At 35.7% G+C, this 13,697-nt stretch overlaps 1 protein-coding gene across 1 annotated transcript in view; it reads right to left on the bottom strand.

The window, feature by feature from the left end:
- LOC134262831 (F-box/WD repeat-containing protein 1A-like) overlaps positions 1–13,261 on the bottom strand; it is a 19,012-nt gene extending 5,751 nt beyond the window's left edge. The window contains exons 1-8 of the mRNA XM_062745163.1: positions 13,084–13,261; positions 9,588–9,813; positions 9,080–9,266; positions 8,373–8,466; positions 8,081–8,236; positions 7,824–7,942; positions 7,256–7,361; positions 6,808–6,951 (exon numbers count right to left, since the gene is read on the bottom strand). Coding sequence (XP_062601147.1) covers positions 6,808–6,951; positions 7,256–7,361; positions 7,824–7,942; positions 8,081–8,236; positions 8,373–8,466; positions 9,080–9,266; positions 9,588–9,813; positions 13,084–13,149 — 1,098 coding nt within the window. The 5' untranslated portion in view covers positions 13,150–13,261. The remainder of the gene's footprint in view (positions 1–6,807; positions 6,952–7,255; positions 7,362–7,823; positions 7,943–8,080; positions 8,237–8,372; positions 8,467–9,079; positions 9,267–9,587; positions 9,814–13,083) is intronic.
- Positions 13,262–13,697: the final 436 nt, after the last annotated feature.

The raw sequence follows: 13,697 nt of genomic DNA, 5'->3' as shown, positions 1-13,697 counted from the left end.
GGTACATTTGGAATACATTCAAAATGCTGAAATATGCTGCAAAACACTCCGTATTCACTAATTGTAGGTGTGACATGCTAAAACTCAATCAACGACTTAAGAAAAACAATGAAAATGTTTGACCTTAAGTATATAAGTATGAGCAATATTATTCTATAAATAACTTTTATGGTTGCCATGGTAACACAGTGTAACCATGCAAAACCAGTAACTAAGACTGGGTTAATGCTACTGTCTTGAGGAAAAACATGAAAATTCAAGATTGGCAAATATGCATCCTTAGGACCTTGCAATACCAAAACATAAGAAAAATTGGGTATAAATGCTACTTTGCAGTGTTACCATGGAAACAAAGTACCAGTGCTTAAAAGTGAATTATTTTTCACTGCATTAAGAATTAAATTGCCATTTAATCAAGAAACAAATTAAAGGACTCAGCTTGAAAAGTACTTATCTGTTAGAACTGAAGTTGAATATCATATATTGATAAAATTTGATGAATAAAACAACACTGTTGCTATGGTTACCAAGAAGGGAAAATGTTCGATTTTGTGAACTTTATATCAATATTAAACCCTGTGTGCCAACTTCTTGCATCCACTTAGAGATTGGATGACAGTCAAAATTAAAAGTCAAGTTAGCTGTTTATAAATATCAATCATAAAAGTTTTGGGAATCTACATTTAAGGGTACGTATCCAAGGAAAGAAAATATTTTTCAGGTTTTTAAGCATATTTTTTCTGCTTATTTCCATAGCAACGCTCTATTTAAAGAATCTAATCTGAATTTTTTCAAATGGGAAAACTTGGAGCACACCAACATCTTATAAAATTGATCATTAGTTATGAGGAAATGTGCTTTTTTTTAAAGATAGGATCAGATTTAAACATACAGAGTGTTACTTTGAAGGCTCCCTGTGGTATAAAAACCTTGGCAACCATTGCCAACCAAAATGAAATATCATATTTTGTTCTTGGTATATGTTTCAAGGCTTTTTTTTCTATTATTTGGTCACATTGCATCCTATAATTGCTTTTTATTTTTACGTGTATGACTTTCTAAAATTCAATGAATATTTTTTTTATTTTTGAATACTTTGTTACCATAGTAACGTATGTAATAGTTGATTTACCAAACATGTTCATCATGCATTTGAGACATCTGACCTTCAACTTTTGGAAACAGTCACTGCCAATTGTTTGCTTTGCCGCAAATGTTAACTGTGGGGCTCTAAACATGTTAAAAAATGCCATTTTCCGAACTTTAAGACATGTTGCCATGGTAACTATAAAACATAGCAACAAATTTTTGCCTGATTTCAGTTTAGGGTATCAATGACTTTTATCATAGAGAGTTAGGAGAAATTCTGAGACTATGCGTGCCACAGCTCCTATATTAAATTTTAAATCATTACCGAGAATGGCTCTTAATATATACACTACCCAAGGATGCTCCCACATAAGTTTCAGCATTCCTGGCCCAGTGGTTCTTGAGAAGAAGATTTTTAAAGATTTGTTCTATATATTTCTATGTAAAACTTGGATTCCCTATTGTGGCCCCGCCCTACCCCCGCGGGTCATGATTTTAACAATTTAATATCTACACTACCCAAGGATGCTTCCACATAAGTTTCAGCTTTCCTGGCCCAGTGGTTCTTGAGAAGAAGATTTTTAAAGATTTGTTCTATATATTTCTATGTAAAACTTGGATTCCCTATTGTGGCCCCGCCCTACTCCCGGGGGTCATGATTTTAACAATTTCTGAACTTCTCTACCCAAGGATGCTTCCACATAAGTTTCAGCTTTCCTGGCCCAGTGGTTCTTGAGAAGAAGATTTTTAAAGATTTGTTCTATATATTTCTATGTAAAACTTGGATTCCCTATTGTGGCCCCGCCCTACCCCCGGGGGTCATGATTTTAACAATTTAATATCTACACTACCCAAGGATGCTTCCACATAAGTTTCAGCTTTCCTGGCCCAGTGGTTCTTGAGAAGAAGATTTTTAAAGATTTGTTCTATATATTTCTATGTAAAACTTGGATTCCCTATTGTGGCCCCACCCTACCCCCGGGGGTCATGATTTTAACAATTTAATATCTACACTACCCAAGGATGCTTCCACATAAGTTTCAGCTTTCCTGGCCCAGTGGTTCTTGAGAAGAAGATTTTTAAAGATTTGTTCTATATATTTCTATGTAAAACTTGGATTCCCTATTGTGGCCCCACCCTACCCCTGGGGGTCATGATTTTAACAATTTAATATCTACACTACCCAAGGATGCTTCCACATAAGTTTCAGCTTTCCTGGCCCAGTGGTTCTTGAGAAGAAGATTTTTAAAGATTTGTTCTATATATTTCTATGTAAAACTTGGATTCCCTATTGTGGCCCCGCCCTACCCCCGGGGGTCATGATTTTATCAATTTAATATCTACACTACCCAAGGATGCTTCCACATAAGTTTCAGCTTTCCTGGCCCAGTGGTTCTTGAGAAAAAGACTTTTAAAAGATTTGTTCTATATATTTCTATGTAAAACTTGGATTCCCTATTGTGGCCCCGCCCTACCCCCGGGGGTCATGATTTTAACAATTTAATATCTACACTACCCAAGGATGCTTCCACATAAGTTTCAGCTTTCCTGGCCCAGTGGTTCTTGAGAAGAAGATTTTTTAGTGACCCCACCCTATTTTTGTCTTTTCTTGATTATCTCCCCTTGTAAGGGGACTTTGCCCTTCATTTTAACAATTTAAACTCCCCTTTACCCAAGGATGCTTTGTAATAAGTTTGGTTAAAATTGGCCCATTGGTTCTTGAGAAGAAGTCGAAAATGTGAAAAGTTTACAGACGGACGGACGGACAGACAGACAGACGGACGGACGACGGACAAAATGTGATCAGAAAAGCTCACTTGAGCCTTCGGCTCAGGTGAGCTAATAAAAATACTAAGCTTAAATTTATAGTCAGATTTTTCACTAGTCTGTACAGACTAGTGCTACATGAACTAGACTAGTACAGTACCGACCAGACCCAACCTGACACCCAAGCAGTCCCAGAAAGCAGTCCCTGGGACTGCTTTGGGACCGCTCTGGGACTGCTGTGGGACTGCTCTGGGACCGCTGTGGGACTGCTCCAGGACCGCTATGGGACTGCTCTAACAAGAGGCCCATGGGCCACATCGCTCACCCGAGCATTGTGGCTAGGAAAAAGTAGTAATTGGTTTACTATTGAAAAGTTTAAATCCAAAAGTTTGGCCCCGCCCTACCCCCGGGGCTCATGATTTGAACAAACTTGAATCTACACTACCTGAGGATGCATCCATATAAATATGAGCAAATATGGCTTTGCTATTCTTGAGAAGATTTTTAAAGAGTTTTCCTATACATTTCTATGTAAAACTTTGGTTGGCCATTGTGGCCCCGCCCTACCCCTGGGGGTCACAATTTGAACAAATTTGAATCTACACTACCTGGGGATGCTTCCATATAAATATGAGCAATTATGGCTTTGCTGTTCTTGAGAAGAAGATTTTTAAAGAGTTTTCCTATATATTTATATATAAAACTTTGGTCGGCCATTGTGGCCCCGCCCTACCCCCAGGGGTCACGATTTGAAAAAAACTTGAATCTACACTACCTGGGGATGCTTCCATATAAATATGAGCAATTTTGGCCTTGCTGTTCTTAAGAAGAAGATTTTTAAAGAATTTTCCTATATATTTGTATTTAAAACTTTGGTCGGCCATTGTGGCCCCGCCCTACCCCCGGGGGTCACGATTTGTACAAACTTGAATCTACACTACCTGGGGATGCTTCTATATAAATATGAGCAATTATGGCTCTGCTGTTCTTGAGAAAAAGATTTTTAAAGAATTTTCCTATATATTTCTATATAAAACTTTGGTCGGCCATTGTGGCCCCGCCCTACCCCTGGGGGTCATGACTTGAACAAATTTGAATCTACACTACCTGGGGATGCTTCCATATAAATATGAGCATTTATGGCTCTGCTGTTCTTGAGAAGAAGATTTTTAAAGAGTTTTCCTATATATTTCTATATAAAACTTTGGTCGGCCATTGTGGCCCCGCCCTACCCCCGGGGGTCACGATTTGAACAAAATTGATTCTACACTACCTGGGGATGCTTCCATATAAATATGAGCAATTATGGCTTTGCTGTTCTTAAGAAGAAGATTTTTAAAGAATTTTCCTATATATTTCTATATAAAACTTTGGTCGGCAATTGTGACCCCGCCCTACCCCCGGGGGTCATGATTTTAACAAATTTGAATCTACACTACCTGGGGATGCTTCCATATAAATATGAGCAATTATGGCTCTGCTGTTCTTGAGAAGAAGATTTTTAAAGAATTTTCCTATATATTTCTATGTAAAACTTTGGTCGGCCATTGTGGCCCCGCCCTACCCCCGGGGGACATGATTTGAATAAATTTAAATCTACACTACCTGAGGATGCTTCCCCATAAGTTTCATCTTTCCTGGCACAGTGGTTCTTGAGAAGAAGATTTTTAAAACATACCACCAAATTTTCACTAATTCTCAATTATCTCCCCTTGAATGAGAGCGTGGCCCTTTATTTGAACAAACTTGAATCCCCTTTACCCAAGGATACTTTGTGGCAAGTTTGGTCGAAATTGGCCCAGCGGTTCTTGAGAAGAAGTCGAAAATGTGAAAAGTTTACAGACAGACGGACAGACAGACAGATGGACGCCGGACAAAATGTGATCAGAAAAGCTCACTTGAGCCTTCGGCTCAGGTGAGCTAAAAAGCAGACCTAGCAGTCCCAGCTGTCCCTGGGACTGCTTTCTGGGACTGCTTTGTTCATTCATGTGTGAAAGAGGTTCTGAGTGACACGATAGCTCCGCCCCCTTGTGTATTATGAATTTGCAGACTCCCGTTTACTAGCAGCAGAGAGGAGTTTAAACTATTACTAAAGCAAGGATTTCTTACAATCTTTTGATAAGAGATTATTATAGTTCATTAATATTTTCAGAGACTGTATATTTACACAAATTTAGTTTGGAATATTTTTTTTTAATCAAGTTGTTCAATAAGGAAGTCAGGAGAAGATTTTTATACCTAAAGATAAACTACAGGTTTATGAAAAAAAAATATCTACATGTAGGCCTATTTTTGATTTAATGTAAAATTATGTGCACTCAAAATTTGCATTAATTGGCACTATCTAAAAATAATCATTACAGGTAGATATAAGATTTTTAATTGAAAAGCTACATGTTTTATGAGTACCACGCTAAAAAAGTATTCCATGCAATCTCCAAATAAAGTCTAACAATTTATTAAATGACCATGAAATAAAATTAATATAATATGCTACCATTCTTTCGTAACTTAAACAATGTACATGTGAAACAATGTGAATAATCATTGGGGAATTTATCAATGAATTACAGGTAGTTTTTAATTTATTAACAAATTATCAAAAGGGTACATTTATTTTATAAATAAACAGTTGAAAATACCGGGAATTGTGATTTATTTCTTTTTTGTTTTGCTTGTGTTTACCTGGCCGATTAATGTTTATAAAATGGTATCAACACTCGCGGTTTTAATCGCCTCAGGGCAGAAAATCAGTGCATGTTATTTGGATATATGTATCAGCGTTTCACATCATTGAACATGCTGGTCAACAATGACCCTAATTTCACTCTAACGGAATGTAATGCAAAAATAAAATTGATAAATGAAATGTGTATGATTTCTTTCAGGATTAATAATTTTGAACATAATCTGAGGGATCCATTCTGGTGATTTACAGATGTACATTCTAACATTTACAAATAAAACACTTAAAATTGAGTATTTTAAAGATAGAGGAGTTAGCAATAATTAAATTGACATGTCAGTAAGAATAATCATGACTGAAAAATAATACTTGGCAAAATTTTACAAAGAATTTTCTAAAAGCCCCTATACTTAAGAAAATTCCTTTTGAATATCCCGATAGTATGGAAATTGGCCATATAACAATAAGATCTATTTAAAACTAATTCTTACTGGTGGAAAATAATTAATTCACGTTAAATTTTCTGTATAAAAAAGAAATACCGGTATGGGAAACAGTATCAGTCACAGAAAATTAAGAAATTGAATTATTAATATACCTGATAATTGTGATTAAATATTCATGTTCATTTTAATTCATACATGCACATGTGAAAGCCTTCTTCCTTCAATAAATATTATTTCACTTTGTTTTTATGCGCGTACTATTCATAAATGACCGCGTATATGTAAGGAGTCCTGGCATACTACCCAGAATCAATTTCTACTGCCTTTTATAGTTCCATTGTTTATTGCAAATCTTATTTCTGAGTTAGCTCCGCCCATTAATTTAATAAACCCCGCCCACTGGGACTGCTTTCTGGGACTGCTGGGACTGCTCTCTGGGACCGCTGGGACTGCTGGGACCGCTCTGGGACTGCTGTGGGACTGCTCTGGGACCGCTGTGGGACTGCTCTGGGACTGCTGTGGGACTGCTAAAGCAGTCCCAGAAAGCAGTCCCCGGGACTGCTCTGGGACTGCTTAGAGTCAGGTTGGGTCTGGTCAGTACTGTACAACACAATTTTTTCTAGTTGGTTATGAGCTAAATTCGCTTCCTGGACTCCACTTTTTTTTGCATTGTAAATTTGTTGGTTGTACATCATGTGTACATGTTTTTTGTCATTCTGGTTGTGTTGGAGAGGACAATCTAAGTTGGAATAACTTGTGTACAATCCCATTGATTATGTTTCAATCCTTTGATTGTCCTGTGTATAAGAGTTGTCTCACCTTGATCGTCCTATCTCCTGATGCCGATACAATGTATTTCTCATCAAAGTCCACGACGTTGACGGCAGCTCGGTGTCCCACTAACACTCGCCGCAGATTGATTTCTGTCGGCGACTGCATGTCCCATACAGCTATACTTCGATCCTGAAATACAATATAACTCATTTATCACCAGGCAAATCAGCTGAAATAAAACACTGCATTCAGTTTATTATGAAAAATTAAATAAAATTGAATATGAAATCAATGAACATAATTAAATAACACCATTTCATATAATTTTTAAAACAATCATTTCAGTACTACAGGTACATGTCCTGATTATTTATTATGCCACGTTTACTGTCCGTATACAAATATACATGTATGTTTTATTATAGATATTTACACAGTTCGAGAGGAAAAATTAATATTGTTCAATGAAATTTCAGCTGTAAACTTAACTTACTTTGGAACAAGTCACCATAATGCCATCACAGAATCTCAAGTGTAGCACAGCTTCACAGTGGTGGATCAAAGTGTTTAACATTTCCCCCGTATGTACATCCCACACTCTGGAAAATTAAAAAAAAAAACCTTGTGCTGATATACTAAGTCCTGAAAAAAGCACTAAAATACATTCTCATTTTAGGGTACACAACATTTTATTTAAGAAAAAAAATGTGCCCATTTTTTCTTACTAAATGAAAATAATTGACAACTTTGATAATATATATGAATCAGAGATGGTCTCCTTTATGTTCCCAAGAGATACGTCTGAGGATGAAAAGTGAGAGCTAGGGAGATACCTGACTGTGGAATCACTGGACCCCGATATAATAATGTTATCATCATACTGTAAACATACCTGACTGTGGAATCGCTGGACCCTGATATCATAATGATATCATACTGTAAACATACCTGACTGTGGAATCGCTGGACCCTGATATAATAATGTTATCGTCCTACTGTAAACATACCTGACTGGAATCGCTGGACCCTGATATCATAATGTTATCATGCTGTAAACATACCTGACTGTGGAATCACTGGACCCTGATATAATAATGTTATCGTCATACTGTAAACAAAGAACTGAGCCAGTATGACCAGTTAAAACTTGAACACATTCTAAAGTGTTACGATCCCACATCTGAAAACAAAGAATTACAAAAATCAGTAAGGAGTAAACTTTACTTTGGATAATGTCACTGTTTCAAGAAAACTGCTCACATTACTAGCAGATGAAATTATAGCACTGAGTTTATATGAAGAGGTAAATATATCTGACCATTTTGGACTTCCAGACTTTGATTGTGTTGTCCCTCAGTCCGCTGATGATGCGGGTCTCGTCGTACTGCAGACAGTAGACCCCTTTACTGGTCTCACTTCTACAGTGAATCCTCTGGAGGGTGTGGCGCCCCGTCCGCCAGTTGGTCTCTATCCTCTGGGAAGAATAAACATCACATGAACATCTAGTAATTGTTCTTCTAAGATTTAACTTACTTTGACAGACCTTACTTTAAGCTTAAATTAATCAAGATAAATTGAATTATTCAAGCTTAATCCTTCTCGGAACTCACCTCTATATCTTCAATAATCTGTGGATATAAATTTCTGTAAAACTTGTGGTCTGTAGGGGTGTCCCCAGCTTTTCCTTTGAATAAATACACTCCCCTGTAATATCAATGAAAGTTTGTCTAAAAATAAATTCTCAATGGGGCATAATTTTTTTGTGCATTAAAACAAATAAGACTTTCCTTTGCAGAGTTGCAAATAACTCAAAATGCGATAATTTTGTCTGTTAGAACTTGTGAGGATGTAATTGCTTATCTGGCCAATAAGAATTACAGAAACTTTTTTGGAACCTGTGGCTTCATTTTACAACCAAATTCATTCAAATTGACAATTCTGTATGCCATTCATATTTCCAAGCATTTTTTTTTCTATAGGAGTGGCATTACCACTGTACATCAAATACAGTGACTGACTTTTTCATGGCTAATAATTAAAATCATCTTTTTCTAAAATTGCAGATTTTTTTGGACTTCTGAAAATATGATTATTGGCCAGTAATGTTTTCTTTCTTTCTTTTTTTTTTTAAAAAAAAAAAACCTTCTGGCAATAATTGGCCTATTCCATCTTGCTTTAATCTGACTATCTTATATATTATCATTAGAAATTTCAGATATGTGAACAATTCATTTTATCACAAGATGGACCAGAATAATTCTATATCAAGACCATTTCCCAGATAACTTTGTGTATTTTGGTGTTAGGAGATACCCACCATCCCCTCCTCTCTGCTAGCCCTCTCCACAGTGTGTCTGTCCGTACCATCCTCTCTATGAGTTTCTTCCACAGCATGCCCTCGGAGATCACACGGTACCATTCCTTACACACGCCCTCCGCTGCACACAGAGACTTGGCATCCAAGTACGACAGAATGTTCTCTGCTATGTGGTCAAGACCCTTCGCTGGTTTGTAAATAAACAAGAATTAGTGTGTGTATAATCCGAGACTTTCTTCATATTAAGGGAATATACTTTTGCTTTGCTAGTTCTTTAACCACTACAATTAATTCAGAACACATTTACAACCATATTACACCTGAAAACTTCCTATGCTCTGATATGACTTGCATCTGATTTAATATTTACAATTTTGACTCATATAAAACCTCTTTCCATTGTAAGATAGGTCATTGACAAATATTTCAAGTAATCAATCCATAGCAGCACAAAGGATAAAAGGTATTGTACACAGTTTTGTTAACTAAACAGTTAATGAAAACAAACCTGGGAGAGCTGAGATGAAATCCCTCTGTAACATGGGTTTTAAATAACTGTTAATTTGTCCATGTTGATAATGACACATGCGTGATAACAAATGTTCCACAAATGTGATCTGGTCATATTCTGTCCAATTGTCAAAATATTTGGTACAACTGTCTCTATCTTTCAGGTACTGCTCGGAATTCTTCTGAGGGGCGGGCTGTAAAGACTTGATTTGGGTTTCGGTATCCTGTAAATAAAAAAAACTTGTGTGATACAAGCATGTCATCCCTACACATTAGAGAATCATTTTAACCATGTCAACAGTTACCAAACACTTCATTAAATAACTCATATATCATCTGAAATTTTCGAATAGTAATTGACTGGAATTATGACTTTCAAATCAAAATTTTAAAATAAATAATAAGAGATATGCTTAGACTTTGGTTCAATAATTTGCGAGCACACAGAGAATATTCTGGATTTTTCAGTACAATATCCAGATTTGTTTTTGTAGAGGTTAATATTAGGGATGTCAACGAGTACCCGGTTAACCGGGTACTCGATTGAACGTCCGAGTATCGAATACTAAAATCGGTACTCGGTTACTCGGATGTATATTTTTAAATATTTCTAAGCTTATTTATTAATGCATTAAAACATCAGTTTTAAAACGTAAAATGTTCATTGCACTTGTACATACAGTAATTAGGGTTTCCTATGCCTCTAAATGACCGTTATCGCCTGTGGCAGTGTTTATACAGTAATTATTGTGACCAAACACCTGATGTACCTACCCGGGCTTTTCTCACCTTCGACTGTCGTCTTCCCTTATATTTAGTTTGCTTTAATTATTTGTTTTCATTGAACATCGTTTAAGGTCCATTATATTTAAACAAATTAAATAATTTTGTCAATTCTCCAAAAAGCCGTAAATTCTCGGGAAAGAGACCGACGATATTGCACGTGCGATTGTTGATTTGGATGCATTTGATTACATGCCAATTAATGCAAATGGTTGAAGGCAAATGCTTTAAAAATCTTATGTCCATCGTTGCTCCAAACTACAACATACCGTATCGTAATTCTATGAAATCTAGGATCAAAACGTGTACTAAGATCGTATTAATCCGCTCTGTTATAGGATAACTTATCAAGTTTATACCGTACATATAGCTCAGACACTTATCACTTGGACATCAAACGCACCTAAGATATACATTACAATTACGGAACAGATTATTTTTTAAACAAAAACACTGTGAACCATTTCTGATTTTATTTCTCGTATTTATCTGATAAATAAATTGAACTTAAAAAAATGTTAGATTAAATTTCGTCGGTCACAAAGTGGTCATAATTGTTACAACGCATTTGCAGGTAACCTCCCATCGGTTTTATTTCTACAAGAGTTTACAATGTTTTACAGTTATCAATTAACTTGTTCATATTTATTTACACTTTTACCGAGTATCCGGGTACTCGATCGGAAAAATGTCCGAGTAACCGAGTATCAAAAATTGACCGATTTGACATCCCTAGTTAATATACAAGATTTTGGCTATTTGGGGGAACAAATAAAATAGTCATTGCCGCACCTGCTAATTAAAATAAAAGATGTACTCAATCGGAAATCTGTTAATTTGTTTGTAAACAAGTTTGTAAGTCAGTCCTTAATAAAACAAAATGTTGATAGGGTCGATGACAGTCCTGAAGGAAAACTGCCAGTTTAATTACTTTTTTCAAATTTAAACTGAAAAATAGCCTGAGAGTATCTTAGACAAGTTACTTAATACAAATAAACAGGTTGGGCACAGCGTACCAAATGGTACTTTATCCCCCATTTGGTAGACAATCTACCATATCGGTAACGAATTTTACTAACCAAATGGGGGACTTTTTTTATTCTATTGCAATTTTAATTAAAATAAAACAAAACTGCATTTATTCAGGCATTGGGAGATTTTAGTGAACATATTCCTCGCACATTTAACATAAATCGGTCGAATTTCTATGTGCAATGTCTTTGTAACTTCGTAAAAACAATACCCATACTTGTCTGTAACAGCCGAACTTCTTGCTCAATCGATCAAAAAAAATCTTTGTTGTGTCTTGTTGGATAAAAATTTCATTTTATCTAATGACTTAACTCTTGATGAGTTAACTTTCAATCTCTTTTTGGATCTTCGTCAATGTTCATCTCCATAAAATCGTGTTATTAAATACGAGCTCCTCATGCCTTACCGGTGTGGTGGGCACTTCCTGCTATAAAGTTAATTTTTTCCAGAGTTGAACGTAACATTTGTAGTCAATTTTCTTGTAGGATGAAGTTGCAGATTCCATGCGACCTTTTGGCGTTTAATATGCATATTACTGGTGAATTTATTACATTTGAAAAATAATATTCAATAAAAGTCAGAGGTACAAAATGACTTTTGCCATTATTCTTGTTTTTTGTTCCAAGTACATCGTTTTAAAACAATAATTATATCATACTCCAACTGCATTTACTATTTTTATGAAGAACAAAGCCATTGTGTTCAAAATAAAAAGAAATAAAGGTGAAAACTTATTTTTCTTCTGATTTCCTAATTGAAAATTAACACAAATGTGCCTCCGTAGTTAAATCCGACTTTTCATCAGATTTAAAAAAGATCATCGTTTTGATTGGTTTGCACTAATTGATTGGTTGCCCGGATAATCGAAATAGAAAGCAAAGGACATGATTGACAGGTGCAGCACCATTGGAGAAGGAGAGAATTTTTCTTTTAAAGTAAAAAACGGAGAAGCATTGCACTTGTTTACATAAGCTATACGTTTTTGTCAATTTTTTGATAATTCTGTGCAAAAAACTGGACATAGAATTCCTAATTTTTTTCACCCAGAACACCGATAAATATCTATATTTTATTCCACATGGTTTAAAATTATGCGCAATTCCACTCCACTCGATGGAATTAAACACAACCAATGTTGTCCCCCAAATGGTCAGTAAAATTCGATACCGATATGGTAGATTGTCTACCAAACGGGGGATAAAGTACCATTTGGTAGGCTGTGCCCAACCTGATAAATGCTAACTCAGGGACATGGAAAAACTATGTTTCCAACTGGTCTCTATTCCGACATTATTTAATTTCATGTACAACATTTAATTTAAAATAAAGACTTAATTTATATTTATAAAAATATTTGGACATTGTAAACACTTTCGTTTTACTCAATCTACGTTGTAAATGAGGAAGGTTTTGATGACTTCTTTGTATAATACAAGACTCTACTTGCAAAGGAATATGTTATGAACATTCACATCGAACTCAGAAAGAAAACATCAGCAAAACCATGTCTGGAAATTTTTAAAGCGAGTTGTTTTGTATTATTTACTCTTGCCAAACATCAAACACAAGAATACCGACCTCATATTAATTTGTTCAATGATATTGAGGTGTTGTCAAACAACAAAAAATGGCGACCTGATTCTCACAATTCTATCGAATATTTTTCCAACGAAACCTACCAGTTTGCGATCAGATCTATCGTCAATGGAACTACATGTTTCCATTTTTGTTTCCATAGAGGTCATTCTTCTTCACCGATGACCGAGTGAAGCTGAATCAGAGACCTTTTCATTCACTCGCACATTCACTCTGTCGTGACGTCATCCAGAAACAGGAAGTTGTATTTATTCTCGTAAAAAATCAAATATTTATGTTTTATGCATAAAAACTAGTGAATTTACTTTCGAAATATTGTTTTGAAAGAGAAAAAAGTTAAAATAACAAATTTTATAACATGTCAGTTAAAACATAAAATTATAACACCTGAACCGGACGGAATACTCGATTCCGGGAATTAGGGAGGCGGATCTACAGGTTTATCATTTTCAAAATCAAGCTAAATGCATTGAAATGACTCAGTTTTACGTTATTATACCCCCCCGCTTGAAAAGCGGGAGGGTATATAGTAATCGGTATTTCCGTCCGTCTGTACGTCCGTCCGTCCGTCCGTCCGTCTGTTACGCTTTGGGGTACCCATCTCTTATCCGCAACTCCTCTCATACCACTGAAGGAAATTTAATGAAACTTTCACAGAATCTTTATTACATATTGCCATTGTGCACCTCCTATTTTA

This window comes from Saccostrea cucullata, unplaced genomic scaffold (genome assembly GCF_032062105.1).
Source record: "Saccostrea cucullata isolate Sc308-1 unplaced genomic scaffold, CSIRO_AGI_Scuc_v1 ctg372, whole genome shotgun sequence".
In the NCBI taxonomy this organism is placed as follows: Eukaryota; Metazoa; Mollusca; class Bivalvia; order Ostreida; family Ostreidae; genus Saccostrea; species Saccostrea cuccullata.
This window is presented reverse-complemented; position numbering and strand designations above follow the sequence as displayed.